Source organism: Scyliorhinus torazame, chromosome 15 (genome assembly GCF_047496885.1).
Source record: "Scyliorhinus torazame isolate Kashiwa2021f chromosome 15, sScyTor2.1, whole genome shotgun sequence".
NCBI lineage: Eukaryota > Metazoa > Chordata > Chondrichthyes > Carcharhiniformes > Scyliorhinidae > Scyliorhinus > Scyliorhinus torazame.
Window position 1 is genome coordinate 134,000,845 of NC_092721.1, and position 22,160 is coordinate 134,023,004.

A 22,160-nucleotide genomic window follows, 5' to 3' on the forward strand; every position below is an offset into this window, starting at 1 on the left:
TCACAAAATCCACAATGACTGTCCGGATCAATGGGCACGAGACGGCCTGCCTCTTCGACTCCGAGAGCACAGACAGCTTCATCCACCCAGATACGGTAAGGCGCTGCTCCCTCCCAATTTTATCCGCGACCCAGAAAATCTCTCTTGCTTCCGGATCACATTCCGTAGAAATCCGGGGGTACGGTGTCGCGATCCTTTTGGTACAAGGCGTAAAGTACACTAACTTTAAGCTCTACGTACTCCCCCATCTCTGCGCAGCCCTATTACTGGGGCTCGACTTTCAGTGCCACCTCCAAAGCCTTACCTTAAAGTTCGGTGGACCCCTGCCCCACCTCACCGTCTGTAGCCTCGCAACCCTTAAGGTCGCCCCATCCTCGGTTTTCGCTAACCTCACCCCAGACTGTAAGCCCGTCGCCATTAGGAGCAGACGATACAGTGCCTGGGACAGGGCCTTTATCAGGTCGGAGGTACAGCGACTCCTATGAGAGGGGATCATTGAGGGTAGTACCAGCCCCTGGAGAGCCCAAGTGGTGGTCGTCAAGACTGGGGAGAAGCACCGGATAGTCATCGACTACAGTCAGACGATCAACCGGTACATGCAGCTCGATGCGTACCCCCTCCCCTGCATATCTGACATGGTCAATCAGATTGCGCAGTATCGACTCTTCTCCACAGTTGACTTGAAGTCCGCATACTACCAGCTCCCTATCCGCCCGGAAGACCGCCAATACACTGCCTTTGAGGCAGGTGGCCACCTCTACCACTCCCTCAGGGTTCCCTTCGGCGTCACCAATGGGGTCTCGGTCTTCCAGCGAGAAATGGACCGAATGGTTGACCAGTACGGACTGCGGGCCACATTCCCGTACCTAGATAATGTCACCATCTGCGGCCATGACCAGCAGGACCATGACGCAAACCACCGGCATTTCCTCCACACCGCTAAGCTCCAGAACCTCACATACAATAAGGAGAAATGCATTTTCCGCACAACCCGCCTAGCTATCCTTGGCTATGTTGTGGAAAATGGAGTCCTAGGGCCCGACCCCGACCGCATGCGCCCTTTCCTGGAACTTCCCCTCCTCCACTGCCCCAAGGCCCTGAAGAGATGCCTGGGGTTCTTCTCTTATTATGCCCAGTGGGTCCCCAATTATGCGGACATGGGCCGTCCACTCATTAAATCCATCATTTTTCCCCTGGCGGCTGAAGCCCGCCTGGCGTTCAACCGCATCAAGGCAGATATTGCCAAAGGCGCAATGCACGCTGTGGACGAGTCCATTCCATTCCAGGTGGAGAGGGATGCGTCGGACTTTGCCCTGGCCGCTACCCTCAACCAGGCGGGCAGGCCCGTGGCTTTCTTCTCCCGTACCCTCCATGTCTCCGAAATTCGACACTCCCCCGTCGAAAAGGAAGCCCAAGCCATTGTAGAAGCTGTGCGACATTGGAGGCATTACCTGACCGGCAGGCGATTCACTCTCCTCACTGACCAATGGTTGGTTGCCTTCATGTTTAATAATACACAGCAGGGCAAAATCAAGAACGACAAGGTTCTGAGGTGGAGGATCGAACTCTCCAACTACAACTATGATATCTTGTACCGACCTGGAAAGTTCAATGAGCCCCCAGATGCCCTATCCCGCGGTACATGTGCCAGTGCACAAGTAGACCGACTTCGGGCCCTCCACAATGACCTCTGTCACCCGGGGGTCACCCGTTTTTCCCATTTTATCAAGGCTCGCAACCTGCCTTACTCCAGCAAGGAGGTCAGGACGTGACCAGGGACTGCTAGGCTTGCGCGGAGTGCAAACCGCACTTCAATCGGCCAGACAGAGCACACTTGGTAAAGGCCTCCCGCCCCTTTGAGCGCCTCAGCATCGACTTCAAAGGGCCCCTCCCCTCCACTGACCGTAACGTGTACTTCCTCAACATTGTTGACGAGTACTCACGATTCCCCTTTGCCATCCCATGCCCTGACATGACCTCTGCCACCGTTATCAAGGCCCTGCACAGTCTCTTCACCTTGTTCGGTTTCCCCACCTACATTCACAGCGATCAGGGTTCCTCCTTCATGAGCGACGAGTTGCGTCAGTTCCTGCTTAGCAAGGGCATCGCCTCAAGCAGGACGACCAGCTAGAACCCCCGGGGAAACGGACAGGTGGAGAGGGAGAACGCGACGGTCTGGAAGGCCGTCCTCCTGGCCCTACGGTCTAGAAGTCTCCCAGTCTCTCGTTGGCAGGAGGTCCTTCCCGATGCGCTCCACTCCATCCGGTCGCTCCTGTGCACTGCCACCAATGAGACCCCTCACGAACGTATGTTTGCCTTCCCCAGGAAGTCCACCTCTGGGGTCTCGCTCCCGTCCTGGCTGACAGTCCCAGGGCCCATCCTCCTCTGGAAGCATGCGAGGAGTCATAAATCGGAACCCCTCGTCGAGAAGGCCCTGCTCCTCCATGCCAATCGTGGCACATCATGACGGGCGGCATGACACAGTCTCCCTCCGGGATTTGGCACCTGCAGGTTCCCCAGAGACCATCACCACCACCCCCGACCCTGCACCATCTCCCTCCACCACTACCCGACCACTTCAAGATTTGGCACCCGCAGGCCCACCGGCGACCATCACCACCACCTCCGCCCCCCCCCCCCCTCCACCGACTCAACTACTGGGCGAAGAAGAAGACAACACGCTCCCGGACGCGCAGGTCTCGACACCAGTGCACACACCACAGCCGGGACTGAGGCGATCACGGCGGAAGGTCAAAGCCCCCGACAGACTCGAGATTTAAGTCCACTTCACCCCCGCTGGACTCTTTTTTTTAACAGGGGGTGAATGTGGTAAACCACGGTTAGTGTATTATATGCATTGCGGTAAACTGTTACTATACTACATGTATTGTGGTAAACCACTGCTTGATGGCTCCGCCTCCCCTTGGGCTCGGTATAAAGGTGGCTGACCTCCGGCGCTGCCCCAGTTCGGGATCAGTGGCCAGGAGCTTTCTGTTTAGCTTATTAAAGCCACAGGTTCATTCACTACTCATCTTGTGTTAATTGATGGCCCATCAGCCAGCGGGTCTGTGAGCATCTCCCACAGGTGCGGGGCCAGTGCTGTCGCAAATCTTTTGTAGATGTCCGCCGGGAACCCGTCTTTGTCCCGGCGTATTCCCCGCCTGCATGGAGCTAATGCTGTCCATGATCTCTCCCAAAGCTAGTGGTGCTTCCAGGCCCCGTTTTCTGCCCTCCCCCACGACTGGTATGTCCAGTCCATCAAGGAACCGTTTCACTCCGGACTCCCCCATTGGGGGCTCTGAGGTGTACAGCCCTTGGTAAAAGGCCCTGAAGGCTTTGTTGATCTTTTCTGGCTCTGTTTGTAATGTGCCTCTAGTATCCCTGATTTGTGCAATTACTCTGGTGGCTGCCTGCTTTCTCAGCTGGTGTGCCAGCAGGCGGCTGGCTTTGTCTCTGTGTTCGTTTAGGGTCCCACGTGCCTGGCGGAGTTGAAGCACTGCTTTCCTGGTGGAGATGATGTGGAGATGCCAGCGTTGGACTGGGGTGAGCACAGTAATAAGTCTTACAACACCAGGTTAAAGTGCAACAGGTTTGTTTCAAACACTAGCTTTGGGAGCACTGCTCCTTCCTCAGGTGAATGAAGAGGAATGTTCCAGAAACATATATATAGACAAATTCAAAGATGCAAGACAATGCTTAGAATGCAAGTATTTGCAGGTAATTAAGTCTTTACAGATCCAGAGATAGGGTAACCCAAGGTTAAAGAAGTGTGAATTGCCTCAAGCCAGGACATTTGGTAGGATTTTGCAAGCCCAGGCCAGATGGTGTGGGGTGAATCTAATGCGACATGAATCCCAGGTCCCGGTTGAGGCCGTACTCATGTGTGCGGAACTTGGCTATAAGTTTCTGCTCGGCGATTCTGCGTTGTCGCACGTCCTGAAGGCCGCCTTGGTGAACGCTTACCCGGAGATCAGAGGCTGAATTCCCTTGACTGATGAAGTGTTCCCTGACTGGAAGGGAACATTCCTGCCTGGTGATTGTCGCGCGATGTCCGTTCATTCGTTGTCGCAGCGTCTGCATGGTCTCGCCAATGTACCATGCTTCAGGACATCCTTTCCTGCAGCGTATGAGGTAGACAACATTGGCAGAGTCGCACAAGTATGTACCGCGTACCTGGTGGGTGGTGTTCTCACGTGTAATGGTGGTATCCATGTCGATGATCTGGCATGTCTTGCAGAGATTTCCATGGCAGAGTGTGTGGTGTCGAGGCCGCTGTTCTGAAGGCTGGGTAGTTTGCTGCAAACAATGGTCTGTTTGAGGTTGCGCGGTTGTTTGAAGGCAAGAGAGAGAGAGAAACGCTTCTGGTCGGGCTGGGAGTCCCCCTTTGTTCCGCCGCCTGCCTCGTGGTGGTTGCCGCCGGGGAGGGTCGGTCCTGGTTGCTGGCTCAGTCCCCGCTTTGACTCGGGCCGCCGCTCCTCCTGCCTCGTGTTTCGCTGCCCTGTGCTCTGCTGCCACGCGTTGGGAGAGGGGGGCCCCGCTTCTCTTCGGCCGCCTACGTTCTACTGTGCGGGGGGGGGGGGGGGGGGGCCTTGGTCCCCGCTTCTGTGCCGCTTCTCCTCGGCCACCCACGTCCTGTAGTTGGAAAATATTGTTAGCTCATTTTAAAGATGACTTGTTGACTTCTTTTGAATACAACCCATTTAAATTGAGAAGTGCTACTGGGATTTTCGTTAAGGAACATGCCTCAATTTGTAGCAAAGCTACATTGAAAATGTTATGCATTGATGCAATCCTTCGGGACATTTAACATTTTAGAAATAATTTTTGAGACACAATTACTGATTGACAGCTACTTTTTGCAATAACTTGAATAGAGGCAGTGGATTTTGAACTGTTTTCAGGAATGGGCATGTGTTAAGATTGCAACTCTATTAAATATAGAATGATTTGGCATATGTACAAATCTTGGTACTATTGCTGAAACCATTTCCATTTTGGATTTTGTACTAAACCTGTTTCTGAGACAAATCATGAATAGAATGAAAAATGTTTTATAAATTTAAATTACTTTTCCACCCATTTCCCCCTCATTTATTCCATGTTTTTGGACTCTAGGTAATTTAATATATTCTATTTTTATTCTTGATATTTCTCTCAAGTTCGAGAACAGATCTCCATCTTCTCATCTTTCAGACAGTCTCATTCCTTACATATCAATTGAGCTATTTTTAAATTTGCTGTCATTTTGATGGATGCAAGACTAGACATTTGCTCTGACAAGCAGCCTTTCAAGACAACAGTTGCTCTGGAATAGTAAACTGTTTCCATCATACTTTAAAATCCTCAAGTGTAATATTACTGTTATACTTCACTGTCTGAGGTTACACTGCCCTTGCCACTGCTTAACAACATATGTTCTGCAGAAAGCATTATTTGTGCAGTTTTTCCCATATTCACAGCTACTTTTGTGCTAAAAGATACCAAATTTCTAAAGAGCAGCTTAAGATAGACTTGTTTAAATACATTTTTGTTTTGCAGCTCCCTCCTATTTTATCTCAATTCCTGCCTCTATATAATCAATCTAGCTACTGTAAGTGTGCCTCTATTAGTTAGCCGATATGCTTGCGCGATAGGAAACCTGATGATTCGTCCTCCTCTGCCAACCCTGTTCTTTGATGAATCGGGTGTACTGTAACCATGAGTTACTCAATTTAACAGCCCTCGCAAAATCCTTGAGCCTCACTCATAGATAGGGGAATTCTAAAAGACTGGAGTTGTATTTTCTGAATGGGAATCAATCCAATGGGCATCTCAACAGGAACTGCTAGCAACCATTCTCATTTCTCTTTCCAGGTAATATCAGAAAATTGTAACAAATGTTGGAAGTACCACGAACCACTCTCTGAATATGTGGAGTCATGGTTACAATCCACCCCAACCCCTGGGTTTCTCATTTCATCAATGCCGCTGTAGGATTTGTGCTGTTATCAGGAGGGAGACAGGAAACTGGACAACAAAGCTGAAACTAGGCTCCCTCCAGCTCCACGGAACTGGCTCAAGAGTCGCTTAGGTAGAACTTTGGCACCTCGTCCCAAGCCATGTCTTTTAACTGAGTTTTATGCATGACGCAGGAAGGAGGGGTGAAAAAGAAATAAGCATTTTGTCAATTACAGATTCAGTCACATATTAATCATGAATAAAATAGTGAATTGGGTTGTCCTGAGAATATATGATGTCCTGTTTCAGCTTCCCTTTCCCCATTTCAGAGGCACAATTTTCAGATATTAGCAGCCCCTGAGTGCCTTACCTACATGGCCACATGTAAACCTAGACAGTGCATGCTGGTAGGATATTTGTCTATGGAAGACGCGATAACGAAGCTTGATGCTGCATTCATCTTCAATCCACATATACACACTTTCCATCAAAGGATACTGGACAACAGCCATAAATGAGCCCCTCAATGGGATTAAATCCAATGTAACCTTCCTACTATTGTGCTGGTAATCAACCCTCCTTCTCCTTTAATGATTTCCAAAACACCAACCTTTTGCTCATTGAACCCAACTTTAATAAGCTTGCAGAATGGCCATATAACTGGCAAATGAATTTCAACACAGCATGCGGTATTAAAAAAGAAAGATTACATATTACTTGAAAATAAGAATTTAAATGGGGTAGAGGAGCAAAAGGATCTAGGAATACAAATTCACAAATCACAAAAGGAATGCAGATTAATAAGATCATGAAAAGTTAAGCCAAGACTGGGGTTTATTTCTCGAGACAGAATTAGAAAGTAAGGAAGTTATGCTAAACTTGTATCAAAATTTGATCAGACCGCACTTGTAGTTCATGGTTGCCAAATTATAGAAAGTCTATTGAGGCACTGGAATGGGTACAAAAAGATTTATGAAGATGATAACAGAATTTTGTGTTTATTTCAGTCAGGGAATGATAAAAGGTCCTATCTCTTGAAACAGGAAAGCTGAGAGATGACTTAATAGAGGCCTTTAAATTTCTGAAAGGTTTGATAGAATAGAGACAGAGGGCAGAACCTTGTTGAGGAGTCGAGAGTCTGACATGCCTGCCGAACCACACACCAATCAGTAGTGGTTAGGTCAGCAGCGAGCCTCACCCGGAATCATAATCCTGGGGGTGGAAGTCTCGTCCACCTAGAGCTGCCAGCCAATCAGAGGCCGGCAGTTCTTGTGCCCAGCAGCAAAACTGGGGAGACCATTGCTACTGCCGAAAGGACAGGCACTGGAGTCCCAGGAATGTAGAGCAACCCAGGTCACAGTTGCTGTGGGACGGGTTTCATGGGGGTGACGATTCTGGGGCAAGGGGTGCAGAAATCGGCAGAAGTGCAGGGGTTAGGTCTCAGTGGCACCACCTCTCCAGTCCCTCGATCAGGCATTGAGTGCCTGTGATCAAGGGACACCCACACTTGGTGTCAAATTAGCTGCACAGTTTTACCTGTCATGCATACAACATGGCGGCAGGCTTCCTTGCAGCTGGATTAATACCAGCAGCAGTGGGATGGAGCCCTTAAGTGCTCATTCTTTGGCCACCTAAGGGCTCAATTGATGGTGGTGTGGGGGGTCGAGGGGGGGTAGGTAGAACCCTAGTTCTGGAGAATAACAAAACTCGACATTAATGTAAGCTCGTCACCAAGAGATCAAATTGCCAAGCAAGAAGACACTTATTTTCCCAGAATGTGGTGAGAATGTAGAACACGTTGCCACAGGGTTGGGGAAAATAGTCCAAAAATGCATTTAAGGAAAAATTAGATAATCTTGAAGGGAAAATGGAATAGAGGGTTGGGCTGATAGTTAACTGAGGAAGCATTGGAGGCGGCACAAGTGGAACACAGTTGTGGAGCGATTGGGTGGAATGGTCTATAGAATGCATCAATATAATATAAGTGGGCAGCACGGTAGCATAGTGGTTGATTTGTTATGTTCTCAGTGTAACATAAGCGGCTTCCTTGTGGTGCACTTGACAAAGGAAGGTTCAGACGTGGAGATAACTTCAACACGTTTATTAAACTATTTACACTTCTATTACTCGGGTTTGACACTTCTGCTAATCCTACTATAGCTACCCAGACTGACTAACCAGTTGCTGCAATCCACGTGGTGGATGTAATATTGAATCAACCCTGTGTCTCTACTCACTGACTGTCTCCACTGGAAAGAGGCAGATCATGTGTGTGGTGTCCTTTATATATGGGTTGGTGTAATGCCCCCCTGTGGTCGTGTCACCTCCGTGTGTATCGTGAATGTCCATTGGTCGTGTCCTATCTAACTGATCTATTGGTTGAGTGTGTGTGTGTGTGTGATGTCTCCTGTGCTCCCTCTAGTGTCTAGCTAGCCTACATGCATTTATATTGATGCACATCACCACAGTGGTTATCACTGTTGCTTCACAGCGCCAGGGTCCCGGGTTTCATTCCCTGACTGTGTGGAGTCTGCACGTTCTCCCTGTGTCTGCGTCGATTTCTCCGGGTGCTCCGGTTTCCACCCACAAGTCCTGAAAGACGTGCTTGTTAGGTGAATGGGACATTCTGAATTCTCCCTCTGTGTACCCGAACAGGCGCCGGAATGTGGCAACTAGGGGATTTTCACAGTAACTTAATTGGGCAGCACGGTAGCATGGTGGTTAGCACAACTGCTTCACAGCTCCAGGGTCCCAGGTTCGATTCCCAGCTTGGGTCATTGTCTGTGCGGAGTCTGCACGTTCTCCCCGTGTGTGCGTGGGTTTCCTCCGGGTGCTCCGGTTTCCTCCCACAGTCCAAGGATGTGCAGGTTAGGTGGATTGGTCATGCTAAATTGCCCTTCGTGTCAAAAATTGCCCTTCGTGTTGTGTCGGGTTACTGGGTTATGGGGATAGAGTGGAGGTGTGGGCTTGGGTAGGGTGCTCTTTCAAAGAGCTGGTGCAGACTCGATGGGCCGAATGGCCTCCTTCTGCACTGTAAATTCTATGATTCTATGATTTAAACATTTTTTTAAATGTTATGTCATCTATTCATCTTGTTATAAAGCTGTATTGCAGACCTTTATGCAACAAGCATCAGGCATGATAAAAAGTATGAAACATAAGCTTTTATGATAATTATTATTTTTATTTTTCTTCGTATAGATTGAGACTGTGCAGTGTAAGCACTGTGACAAGCATGTGAAGCTGCTTCAAGAAAAAGAGACTGAGATTCAAGATTTGAAGTTTCTTTTGAATAGGTCAGGTCTGATTTTCCTAGCTGTACAGGTCACAATTTATAATTACTGAAGCCACAAAATGTAGGTTAATATAAAAGATCTCATCTATCAGTGCTGTTTTTTTAAGACGTTTGGTATTTAGTATTTTGCCTTAAATATTTATTCTAATTCACACCTCACTTTCCTATGACAATTTATTTTCAAACTCTTAAGTTTCAGCCATGATCAGGCCTGGCCCTCTCAAGCTGGAGAAACTCCCTAATAGCAGTAGTTTTCTAACTTTTCAGGTCAGGGAGGGGCCCCTTCCACTATTTGTACATTCCTGGGGCACCATTAGAAATATTGTCACAAGCCTGGAAAATCTTTGGCTGAACTTCCGAACAAGAGCAACATTGCGTGGATGCTGGAAACCTGAATTAAGAGGGGGAAAAATGCATTAAATTCTCAGTAGGTCAAATGCTTTGGCGACCTTTCCTCCAAAATTACCAGCTCCTCGAATCATCTATTACTGTGAAATATTTTACACTGTTAGTATACAGCATCAGAAATTATGTTAATAAGTACAGAGATCCTGATCAGAATGACCTTGCAAGCGCCACTTTGAAAGTCGATGCTCTTTACAACTGACAGAGACAAAGATGAAAGGAAATCAACAGAGAGGTTAAGAGTTCAAATGCACCAACTACTTTCATGCGGAGCCAGAAATGGCACCAAATGACAGATTGTAAATTACATCTATTGGGAGAATCCTGCAGGGAATTCAGGAGAGACAAATAAGATTCAAACTTTTTTTTTAATAGTGAGAAGGGTGGAAATCTTAACTTGGATTCTGCTGTAAATTACCGGAATTTTCTTGTTTTATTTGGGATGTTGTTAGAATCATGGGCTGTTACAGTACAGTAGGCAGCCATTTAGCCCATTGTGCACATGTGGAGCGGAATTTTCCCAAGATTTCCACAGAGTGCTGGACTAGACGGGAAAAGCTGTGTGAAACTCGCAGGATACACAGGAACCTTTTCTCGCCAGATTAAACAGCATTCTGTGCAATTTCAAAGTACTGGTGAAGATCACACAGCCAAGTGCCCACGGCGGACAGGCCCTCTAAATTCCACCTGTGGACTTTGTGAAAGGGTTAACCAATCAATCTACTTCCTTACTTCTTCCGCATGACTCTCCAAATATTTTGAGACTGAACAGTATTTTTCAATATTTGTCATCCAAATTGTATCTTTTATAAAATGTACAGAAGTGTGCCAAACATTGCAAGTGAACTTCACCATAGGATATATCAGTTGATCACTTTGGCATTGTATATCAGGTTTAGCTCAGCAGGCAATTCCTCTTGGAAAGGCAGGAGTCCAATCCCCTTTGACAAAGGGTCACCTGGACACGAAACGTTAGCTCTTTTCTCTCCCTACAAATGCTGCCAGACCTGCTGACATTTTCCAGTATTTTTTCTTTTGGTTCCCCATTCAAGAGATTGGATATATAATATAGATTGTTCCTCCAATGTAATACTGGTGAAACGCTGTATTGTCCCAGGTAAGACATTAAACCGAGGCCCTGTCTGCTCTTAAAAGATGCAATGGTGCTATTTGAAGAAGAGCAAGCGAGTTCTTGAGATATACTGGGCAGCATTTATTCCTCGACTGCATCACTAAAAAAACAGATATCTGGTCATTTATCACAGCGATGTTTTTTGGGACCTTGCTGAGTTCAAATATGATTGCCTGAATTACAACAGTAACCTCGCATCAAAAATAACAGGCAGAAAATCATTCAGGTCAATGCCCAGTATCCTGGCTGTGGCGATAAGCCTGTGCATAATTTTGTATGTAGTTAGCAATGCGACCTCCAACCAGCTGATGGCAATAGAGATCTATCACGTGGCTCACCACACCCGCCAATTGGTAATAAGCCATACAAGAAGATAGTTGCACTTAGTAGCTCCAGGAGAATTCACTGAATTAATTTAGTAGCCATTATCTGTATTATGTCATGTGCGAGTACCTTTAAGAAATGTGTGTTTTTATAGAATAACTGTACCGGGTATACCTTTAAGAAATGGGTGTTTTTTATAGAATAACTGTAATGGGTGTACCTTTAAGAAATGGGTGTTTATTACTGCAGTGATGTCAGAGAGTGGGTGGAGCTGGGCTGTCTGTCAGCTTTTTACTTTCGCTTTTGGCTTTTTGCTGCAGGCTGGGTTTGGTTTCATTTTAGTTTTGGAGAAGCTGAAATCATAGCAGGATGTGTATGAATCTCTGCAAGCTTATGAATGTTCATTTGCTGATTTCAACGTGGTAACTGTTCTCAATAGTGAATTTAAACCTGAGCTTTGTGTTAAAAGGGTCTTTTGTCTTCTGAATGTTATTTGGGAATTTATTAAGGATTACTTAGTGTTGTATTCTTTGGGGTTGTATTTGAATTGATGGTTGCTAAGATGTTCACTGTATGTTTTAAAAAGGTTAACTTGAGTTCATAGAATAAACATTGTTTTGCTTTAAAAAATACTTATCCATTTCTGCTGTACCACACCTGTAGAGTGGGCCGTGTGCTCCCCGTACCACAATCTATTAAAAGATGTGGGTCAGGTGAACTCCATGATACACTTTGGGGTTCTCTAAACCCTGGCCCATAACAATTACAGTTTACTAGTTATCTTTTGCATGTGCTTGCTAATAAATCATCTTTATAGTTAAACAACTATATGTTCTGTGTACATCATTCCAATGGTTATATAACAGAACACAACATGGTACCAGGAGTATGGTGCCTTCAAACCTTCCATCTCTAACCTCAGAGTCCTTTGTTGCGCTGAGTTGCAAATAACCATAGTTCACCAGGTCAGCGGAAGAATCTTCTCTTTTCGTTCTTCAGCCTGTTTTGCCCCGTCTTCCCCATTGTTATCTTTTGGTGGTTCTGCACTCCTGGTACCATGTTGTGTTATCTTTTGGTGGTGCTGCTCCTTCATTTCGTGTTTGAGTCCCAATTGGTGGCTCATCCTCACTCAAAGTGACAATGTATGGGTCGTCTTTTGCTGAAGTGTCGATTAGCGACTCATCATCATCTGATAGGATGATATATGTTTCGTCTGTCGTTGTAGAACTGCACACAGATGCATCCATCTGCTCTTCGAACACGTCTCTCAGTGGAGTGGCCTTGAGTATTGGGGAGTCCACTGCAGGAATCATTTCTGTGGCATGAGATGACTCACTGTATGCCCCTGGAGCCAGTTTTTCCAGAATGGGGATTATCTCTTCAGTTATCAGTCTGCACGCAGTTGAGTTGCTGTCATCTACAATAGTTTCTCCTGTAAAATATGACATTGCACATGGAATTATATGTTCATGCAAGAGGTGACAAATTTCAAAGTCATCAGCGAATCTTGCTGCAGAACTTTCATTTAACACTCCATGCTCTGGAACTTCAGGAGGACTGAAGAAATTGAAGAAGGAGTCATTTGGTGTAGATTTTGAAACTGTTTTACGAGTACTCTGACCCTTATGCTTCGGTTTCGTTTAATGGTTTTCAGTGTGACATTTTGTCCTTTCTTGCAGTCGATCTGGCACCCTGTGCATCCTGTGAATTCTGGTTCGTCAGAAAATAGAAAATCTAACTCGTCAGGCCGCGACTCCATCTGGTATACTTTCGTGACTACCTCATTTGTGAAATACTCATTTGGCTCAAACATAAACTCGAGTCAAGCTCATTGGCTGTTCAAGCTCTGAACATTTAACGTTTACATCTTGTAGATGCTTTAAGATACGCTCATCATGCTCCTGTATCATGCCATTGAGCAAATACACATTCTTGAAAACTGTTAGCCAGAATTCTGGAATTCCCTTTGGCTCTTCCATCTCTTCAACTGGTGTGTCGTTCTCCACTTTAACTTTCACTTGTATCTCATCGGATAATAGCGCCATTATATCTCGCTGCCAGTCACCATGATCCTCCGTCGCAGCACTTACAGTGTCATCACGGCAAACCAAAGAGTGACGACAAGGGGTATTTGCTAACAACATGAATCATACAAATGTAGAAACATACATAGAAAATAGAAGCAGGATGAGGCCATTCGGCCCTTCGAGCCTACTCTGCCATAAATTATGATCATGGCTGATCATCAAGCTCAATACCCTGACCCCGCCTTCCCTCATATCCCTTGATTCCCTTAGCCCCAAGAGCTATATGTAATTCCTTCTTGAAAGTACACAATATTTTGTCCTCAACTACTTTCTGTGGTACTGAATTCCACAGATTCACCATTCTTTGGGTGATGAAATTTCTCCTCATCTCAGTCCTAGAAGGTATACCGCTTATCCTCAAACTATGACCCCTAGTTCTGGACTCCCCACCCCACCCATCGGTAACATTCTTTCTGAATCTACCCTGTCTAATTCTACTAGAATTTTATACGTTTCTATGAGATCCTCTCTCATTCTTCTAAACTCCCATGAATATAATCCTAACCGATTTAGTTTCTCCTCATATGACAGTCCCGCCTTCCCAGGAATACAGCCTGGCAAACTTTCGCTAGACTTACTCCATAGCAAGAACCTCCTCAGTTAAGGACACCAAAACTGCACACAATCTTTTATGATATGACTTCAGAGTGCAACCAATGCACACATTGTAGCAGACATACAATGAAAGTAAAATGTATTGGAGCAAATAATTTCCACGCAAGCAGTGCTTCCACTGCCTGGACCACTCTGGTGGAACCCTGCAGTACTTGGCACAGCCGGATTTTCATTGTGGTATGTTGCATACCGTTTACCAGCAATCACAACCCCAATTCCCCATTTATCAATAGTCCCACACCTTAGGTGTGATTCTCACTTGGTTGACGTCAGAATCAGGAAACACGATTGAGTGGAGAATTGGTTCCTACGTCGAAATCGTGGCCGGCGCTGATTTGACGCCAAATCACAATTCTCTGTTGCCTTGACTGCGACGCCAATGCGGTCTGGAACACACGTACAGTAAACACCGTTTGCACATCATTAGCAGGTCTGACCCGGAATTCTCCGGGGCCTACGCGATTCTCCGCCTCTGATGGGCCAAGTTCCCGATGGTGCGGTTCAATTGTGCTTTTAAAAATCGTGAAACCAGCGTCGTGGCTGATGAGGGAGGGAGAGGAGGTAGGACAGAGAGGTGCGACTGTGGGTTGCCGGGCTGGACACAGGCCGGGTTGGCTGGGGTAGGGGGAGGCCCTGCCAGGGCTGGGGATTGACGGGAGAATGGGCTGAGTGGCCACCACCCATGGGACTGGGGCACTCTCCAGGCATGGACCGCTATTGCTGAGGCCTGCAACAGCCATCCTGCAGCGCACCCCACCTACCATTGTCCTTGGTTCTGCAGAGTGACACTGGCCGTATGGGTCTCCCCACCCCGCACCCCACACTCCACCATACCTCCCACCACCCAGCCGGCTGCCACCTCTCGGCGGGGCATCAGGTGGCCCACTCAAGGGCAACGCCCACTGTAGTCCCTAAGGGGGCACCGGGCAGGGACCATGGAACATACCCCTGGCATGGTCAGTGCCAACCGATGGTACCCTGGCATCAGGAACAGGCATCAGGGCCAGAGGCTCCCACAGTGCCGGGCACCAACAGGGCCAGGGGTGCGGAGATGGGTGGGGCATTTGGGGGCAGAGCCTACTGTGCCAACCGGGGCCACCATGTAGCCCAGTGGACCTGGTTGGACACAGGGTAACGCACGTAGCTAAAATATCAGCCTTTCACCACCTGCAGGCAATGGATATTGGAATTCGACAGTGTAAGACAGTCCGATGCATTCAGCCCAGGGGGTGGGTAGTTGCTGACTCCAGTGACCAGGGCACCCGGCTATGGCAGCGGTATGCGTGCCGGCATGTGGCGCAGGGTGGGTGTTCGGCTACCTCCGGGTGGGGGAGGGTTACAGGTGTGTAGGACGGAGGTTAGTGCTGGGGACGGTGTTGCTTATGGCGCCTCTGCCACCTGCGCCCAGGCACGCCGGCTGGCAGCCTCCTTCCCAGGACGGGGTACGGGGTCACTGCGTCCAGGAGGTCTCCAGCTCGGACTCAGTAAATCGTGTGGTTACTCTCTGTCATGATATGCAAACATGCAGAAAATGATACACATACAGGCAGCTAATGAACACAGAAAACAAACAGGACTTGACCAATGAGCAGGCAGGACACTCAGGGGTGGTATCTCACTATAAAAGGCATGAGGCACGTCTCTTTCCACTGATGAACATCTACAGAGTGAGTCAGGGTGTATGTACAGTATCACAATGCAGGATTCTGATCCTGGCAGCACAACAGATCCAGAGGAAGAATGCCTGGACTCTGCCTACTGTGTGGGCATCATTACCAAATGTGAATATGCCACATTCAACTCATCACAACTTCAATCCATCCTCGCTGTGGATTTTGCGGACGACACTTCCAGGCATATACTTGCCCAACCTGGATCACCTCCCGGTGCTGCAGAAGGTGCAGCAGCTCTGAAACCAGCAAAAGCAGGTCTATGATGCTCATGCCACCGATTTGCCCGTGTTATCCCCGGCAGACACTGTCAGGATCAAGATACCGGATGGTGGCTGGTCTGCTCCAGCTGTCATTGTTCGACAGACTGCGCCCCGCTCGTATGTTGTCCGTATGGCTGATGGTTCTGTTGTGCGGCGAAACAGACGGGCACTGCGCAAGGTTGCCTGCCCGCAACCGCTTTCTTCTCCGTTTCCGTCCGTTGGTTTGCCGCCTCCTGATACCTCGAACTACGAGGCCACCAGTCAGGCTTTCATCCCGCCTGTCAAGGCGCCATCGTCCCCGCCACCACCTCTCCGGCGGTCGACAAGGATCGGATGCAAGCCCCAGAGACTGGACTTCAAAGAACAAAGAACAAAGAAAAGTACAGCACAGGAACAGGCCCTTCGGCCCTCCAAGCCCGTGCCGACCATGCTGCCCAACTAAACTGCAATCTTCTACACTTCCTGGGTCCGTATCCATCTATTCCCATCCTATTCATGTATTTGTCAAGATGCCTCTTAACTTATGAACATTTGTTTTGTTTGCTATGTTATGTCTTCTTGCATTAGACAGCTTTCTTCACATGTAAATATGTTCACATATGCCACCGCTTGTACATATGTTAGTATATGCCACCACATGTAAATACATTCCCACATGCCAACAGAACATACAAAAAAAAAGGGAGATGTCATGATATGCAAACATGCAGATAATGATATACAGACAGGCAGCTAATGAACACAGAGAACAGGACATGACCAATGAGCAGGCAGGACACTCAGGGGTGGTATCTCACTATAAAAGGCATGAGGCACTCACGCTCCGTCTCCTTCCACTGATGAACATCTAAAGAGTGAGTCAGGGTGTATGTACAGTATCACACCTCCAGCACGTGGTTAAGAGCTAGTCTGGTCCAGTCAGACAGAGTAACCACACTTAGGTTATCAGAGAGTTGAACCCATAGAGAACTGTGCTAACTATGCTACTGGTTCAATAAATCAGATTGAACTAACTTCAAGGTCTGGAGTATCTTTTGGTCAAAGCTGCATCCAGTTGCAGCCTGTGTTATCCCAGAGTACATAACACATCATGATACCAGGAGACTGCTTAATCTAGGTGGTTTACCTCAGTCCGTTCCGTGACGACCTGTGAATGTATCCCGGCACCATGGAGAAGATTCAGGCTCCTCACCAGCTCAGGACCTCCGGCAATCTCTGTGCCAACTGGCGGATATTCAAGCAAAGGTTTCTGCTGTACATCGAGGCTTCAGACCTCGTGGGTGCGTCTGATACAAGGAAGATCGCGCTTCTCCTCTCAACAGCGGGTGATCAAGCCATCAAACTCTTCAACTCTTTTCACTTCACCGAAGGCCAGGACAAGACAAAGTTTCAGACCATCCTGGACAAGTTTGACAGTCACTGTGACGTGGACACCAATGAAATCTTCGAATGCTACATATTTAAACAGCATCTACAAGGTAAAGATGAATCTTTCAACTCCTTCTTAACTAACCTCCATCTGCTAGCGCTGTCCTGCAACTTTGGTGATATTGCTGACTCCATGATCAGAGACCAAATGGTTTTTGGAGTTCATTCTGATCCTCTGAGAGAGCAGCTATTGAAAATCAAGCATATGACCCTGCCAGTGGCGATTTAAACATGCACAGTGCATGAGCACGCCAAAAATCGCTATGCCCAGTACAAACTGGCTGAAAATTAGAAACATGCCTCCCACGAGGCAGAGAGGGTGCAGGCCATCACCGGGATGCAGCACCTCAGCAGTGATGAAAGCGGCCATTTCGCGCGCTTTTCCCGGGACCCCACGCATGCGCGATGCGAACGGGATAACGAAGCAGCCGACACCTGCACTGCGCATGTGCAACGACGCGCGGAGCGTCAGGACGCCGTCGTCATGACGTGCTCGAACTGCAGCAATGCCCACTTAACGAAACACTGTCCTGCAAGAGGCAGGCGATGTTTAAACTGCGGGAAGCCTGGACACTATGCAGCCTTGTGCGGGTCTGCACCACCAGCTGGGCCAGCGCTCCCAATTCCGACGACAGCACGTTCACAGTGTGCAACAACGATTACAGGATTCTGATCCTGGCAGCACAACGGGTCCAGAGGAAGAATGCCTGGACTCCGCCTACTGTGTGGGCATCATTACCAAATGTGAATATGCCACATCCAACTCATCACAACTTCAATCCATCCTCGCTGTGGATTCTGTGGACGACACTTCCAGCCATACACTTGCCCAACCTGGATCACCTCCCGGTGCTGCAGAAGGTGCAGCAGCTCTGAAACCAGCAAAAGCAGGGCTATGATGCTCATGCCACCGATTTGCCCATGTTAACCCCTGCAGACACTGTCAGGATCAAGATACCTGATGGTGGCTGGTCTGCTCCAGCTGTCGTTGTTCAACAGGCTGCGCTCCACTCGTATGTTGTCCGTATGGCTGATGGTTCTGTTGTGCGACGAAACAGATGGGCACTGTGCAAGGTTGCCTGCCCGCAACCGCTTTCTTCTCCGTTTCCGTCCATTGGTTTGCCACCTCCTGATACCTCGAACTACAAAGCCAGCAGTCAGGCTTCCATCCCGCCTGTCAAGGCGCCGTCAAGCCCCAGAGACTGGACTTATGAACATTTGTTTTGTTTGTTATGTTCTGTGTTCTCGCATTAGACAGCTGTCTTCACATGTGATGTACCATCAGTTCACTACAAGACAATGAGAACGCGTGAACATAGGCTTTATTATCCAAGAACTGTTACAGCCTGTGACCGCTGTAACAATGAGCGCCGCCGACATGAGGCAGGTCTATATACTGCCCTGGGGGGGGAGGAGCCAGAGGCGGAGCCCACCAGGATTCCAGTACAATACATGGAAGGAGATCATATTACCATTCCCTGGCCATAGGTCACAGTACTAAACAGACATCTTATTTTATGGTGAATACATTCACCACATTCACCCCCTGTTAAAAATGAAGTCCAGCGGGGCTCAAGTGGGGTCATCATACGTTCAGTCTGTCTGGAGGCTGGATTGTTCTTTTGGACCTCGTCAGCTCTGGCGATGCGGCGGGTATGGGCGTTGTAGTTGTTGACTCCGAGATTGTGTTGTCTGGAACTTCGGTCCGACGTGTCGGCGACGGTTGATGTGTGGGTGTAGGCAGGGGGTTGGTGGGTGCGGCACTGTAGGCGTGGGACAGTACAGGATTCAGGGGGTGGCGGTAGGCGGTGGGGAGGGGGGCGCGTTGACATGGGAACCAGCGGGAGACCGTATCTTGCCGTCCGTCTTGGTGCGCGACGTAGGCATATTGGGTGTTGTCGTGCAACAGCTGGACCCTCTTATGGGGGTCAGTCTTATGGCTCCTCGTATGCTTCCAGAGAAGGACAGGTCCCGGAGTTGTCAGCCAGGATGGAAGCGAAACCCCGGAGATGGACTTCCTAGGGAAGACAAACAAACGGTCGTGAGGGGTCTCGTTCGTGGCTGTGCAGAGGAGCGATCTAATGGAGTGGAGCGCATCGGGGAGGACCTCCTGCCAGCGGGGAATCTGGAGACTTCTAGACCGAAGGGCAAGAAGAACGGCCTTCCATACCGTCGTGTTCTCCCTCTCCACCTGCCCGTTTCCCTGCGGGTCGTATCTCGTAGACTTGCTCGAGGCGATGCCCTTACTGAGCAGTACTGACGCAGCTCTTCGCTCACGAAAGAGGTGCCCCGGTCACTGTGGATGTATGCAGGGAAACTGAACAGGGTGTAAATGCTGTGCAGTGCCTTTATAACAGTGACCGAGGTCATGTCGGGACATGGGATAGCGAAGGGGAAGCGGGAGTACTCATCAATGACGGTCAGGAAGTATATATTGCGGTTGGTGGAAGGGAGGGGCCCTTGGAAGTCAATACTGAGGCGCTCAAAGGGCCGGGAGGCCTTTACCAGGTGGGCCTTGTCTGGCCAGTAGAAGTGCGGTTTGCACTCTGCGCAGACTTGGCAATCCCTGGTCATGGCCCTGACCTCCTCGGTGGAGTAGGGCAGGTTGCGGGCCTTAATAAAGTGGGTAAGCCGGGTGACCCCCCGGGTGACAGAGGTCATCGTGGATAGCCCAAAGTCGGTCATCTTGCGCGCTGTCGCAGGTGCCGCGGGACAGGGCATCTGAGGGCTCGTTGAGCTCCCCAGGACAATACTTGATATCGTAAGTATAGGTGGAGAGTTTGATCCTCCACCTCAAGATTTTGTCGTTTTAAATTTTGTCCCGTTGTGTGTTGTCGAACATAAAGGCTACCGACCGTTGGTCGGTGACGAGGGTGAACCTCCTATCGGCTAGGTAGTGCCTTCAATGCCGCACAGCTTCCACAATGGCTTGCGCTTCCTTCTCGACAGAGGAGTGTTGAATCTCGGAGGCGTGGCGGGTTCTAGAAAAGAAGGCTACTGGCCTGCCCGCCTGGTTGAGGGTGGCGGCCAGGCTGACGTCTGACGTATCGCTCTCTACCTGGAAGGGGACGGACTCGCCCACCGCGTGCATTGCGGCCTTAGTGATATCGGCCTTGATGCGGCTGAAGGCCGAGCGGGCCTCAGATGTCAGGGGGAATATAGTGGCTTTGATAAGTGGGCGGGCTTTCACAGCATAGTTGGGGGCCCTCTGGGCGTAATAGGAGAATAGCCCAAGGCAACATTTGAGGGCCTTGAGGCTGTGGGGAAGGGGAAGTTCCATGAGGGGGCGTATGCGGTCAGGATCAGGCCCTAGGATCCCGTTTTCCACAACATAGCCGAGGATGGCTAGCCAGGTTGTGCGGAAAACGCACTCCTCCTTGTTATATGTGAGGTTGAGGGATTGGGCGATCTGGAGGAACCTCTGAAGGTTGGCGTCGTGGTCCTGCTGATCATGGCCGCAGATGGTAACGTTGTCCAAGTACGGGTATGTAGCCCGCAGCCCGCACTGGTCCACCAATCGGTCCATCGTTCTCTGGAAGACCGAGACCCCATTATTGACGCCGAAAGGGACCTTGAGGAAGTGGAAGAGTCGGCCGGCTGCTTCAAAAGCCGTGTAGTGGCGATCTTCCGGGTGGATTGGGAGCTGGTGGTAGGCAGACTTCAGATCTACCGTGGAGAACACTGTGCGATCTTGTTGGCCATCTCTGCTATGCGGGGGAGGGGGTACGCATCAAGTTGCATGAACCGGTTTATGGTCTAGCTGTAGTCCACAACCATCCAATTCTTTTCCCCGGTCCTGACAACCATCACTTGTGCTCTCCAGGGGCTGTTACTGGCCTCGACGACCCCTTCCCTCAAGAGTCGCTGGACCTCCGACTTGATAAAAATCATGTCTTGCGCACTGTACCGCCTGCTCCTAGTGGCGAAGGGCTTACGGTCGGAGGTGAGGTTCACAAAGAGCGAAGGGGGGGTGACCTTAAGGGTCGCGAGGCTACATACAGTGAGAGGGGGTAGGGGTCCGTCGAACTTTAGATTCAGGCTTCGGTGACTGCATTGGAAGTCGAGTCTAAGTAGTGGGGCGCAGAGGTGAGGGAGGACACACAGTTTAAAATGGGCGCACTCAGCGCCCTGTATCGCGAGGTTTGCGACACAGTACCACCGGATCTGTACCGAATGGGACCCGGAGGCAAGGGAGATTGTCTGGGACGCGGGGTAGATGTGGAGGGAGCAGCGCCTTACCGTGTCGAGATGGACAAAGCTCTCTGTGCTCCCGAAGTCGAAAAGACAGGGGGTCTCGAGCCCATTGACCCGGACGGTCATCATCGAATTCTTCAGATATTTTGGCCGCGACTGGTCGAGGGTGACTGCGCCGAGCTGCGGGTAGTCTGCGTTGTCGGAGATATCGGGATCACAAGATGGTGGCCCCCACGAGTCGCACGTGTTGGGCTGAGTTGAAGATGGCGACCAAGATGGCCGCTCCCATCGGTCGCACGTGTCGGTTGGTGTTGAAGATGGCGGCCCCCATGGGTCACACGTGTCGGGCTGAGTTAAAGATGGCGCCTCCCATGAGCTGCACGAGGTGGATGACGCGTCTGAAGGGGGCAGTACCGGCAGGCACGCAGCCACATTATGGGGTCTGTGGGCCTGTGAGTCCATGGATCGGGCCTGGTAAGCTTTTGACTTCGGGGCTTTGGATCGGGCCAGACAGACTCTGGCAAAATGGTGCGGGCTGTGCAACGCTGCCGGGGATGTTGGCCCTGACCGCAGAAGTAGCAAGACGGTCCCCTGGGCTGAACGGGCAGCCGCGCGGCACAGGCCTGGGATCTAGTCGGGTCTGGTGAAGGCCGCGTCTGTGGTGCCCACGAGGGGTTTGCTGGGTCTGCCGGGAACGTGCTGAGGCTCTAGTAGGCCACCTCTAATGAGGTGGCTAGTTTTACCGTGTCCTATAGATCAGTTTTCCAGCAGTCGCTGCCAGGCGTAGTTAGAACGGACCCAAGCCACGTA

The 22,160-nt window shown here is 49.5% G+C and overlaps 1 protein-coding gene across 2 annotated transcripts in view; it reads left to right on the plus strand.

The window, feature by feature from the left end:
• The window catches only part of kbtbd3 (kelch repeat and BTB (POZ) domain containing 3), a 282,090-nt gene that overhangs the window by 169,953 nt on the left and 89,977 nt on the right, over positions 1 to 22,160 (plus strand). For both annotated transcript variants that reach the window (XM_072476770.1, XM_072476769.1), the window contains exon 3: positions 9,139 to 9,233. In XM_072476770.1, coding sequence (XP_072332871.1) covers positions 9,139 to 9,233 — 95 coding nt within the window. The remainder of the gene's footprint in view (positions 1 to 9,138; positions 9,234 to 22,160) is intronic.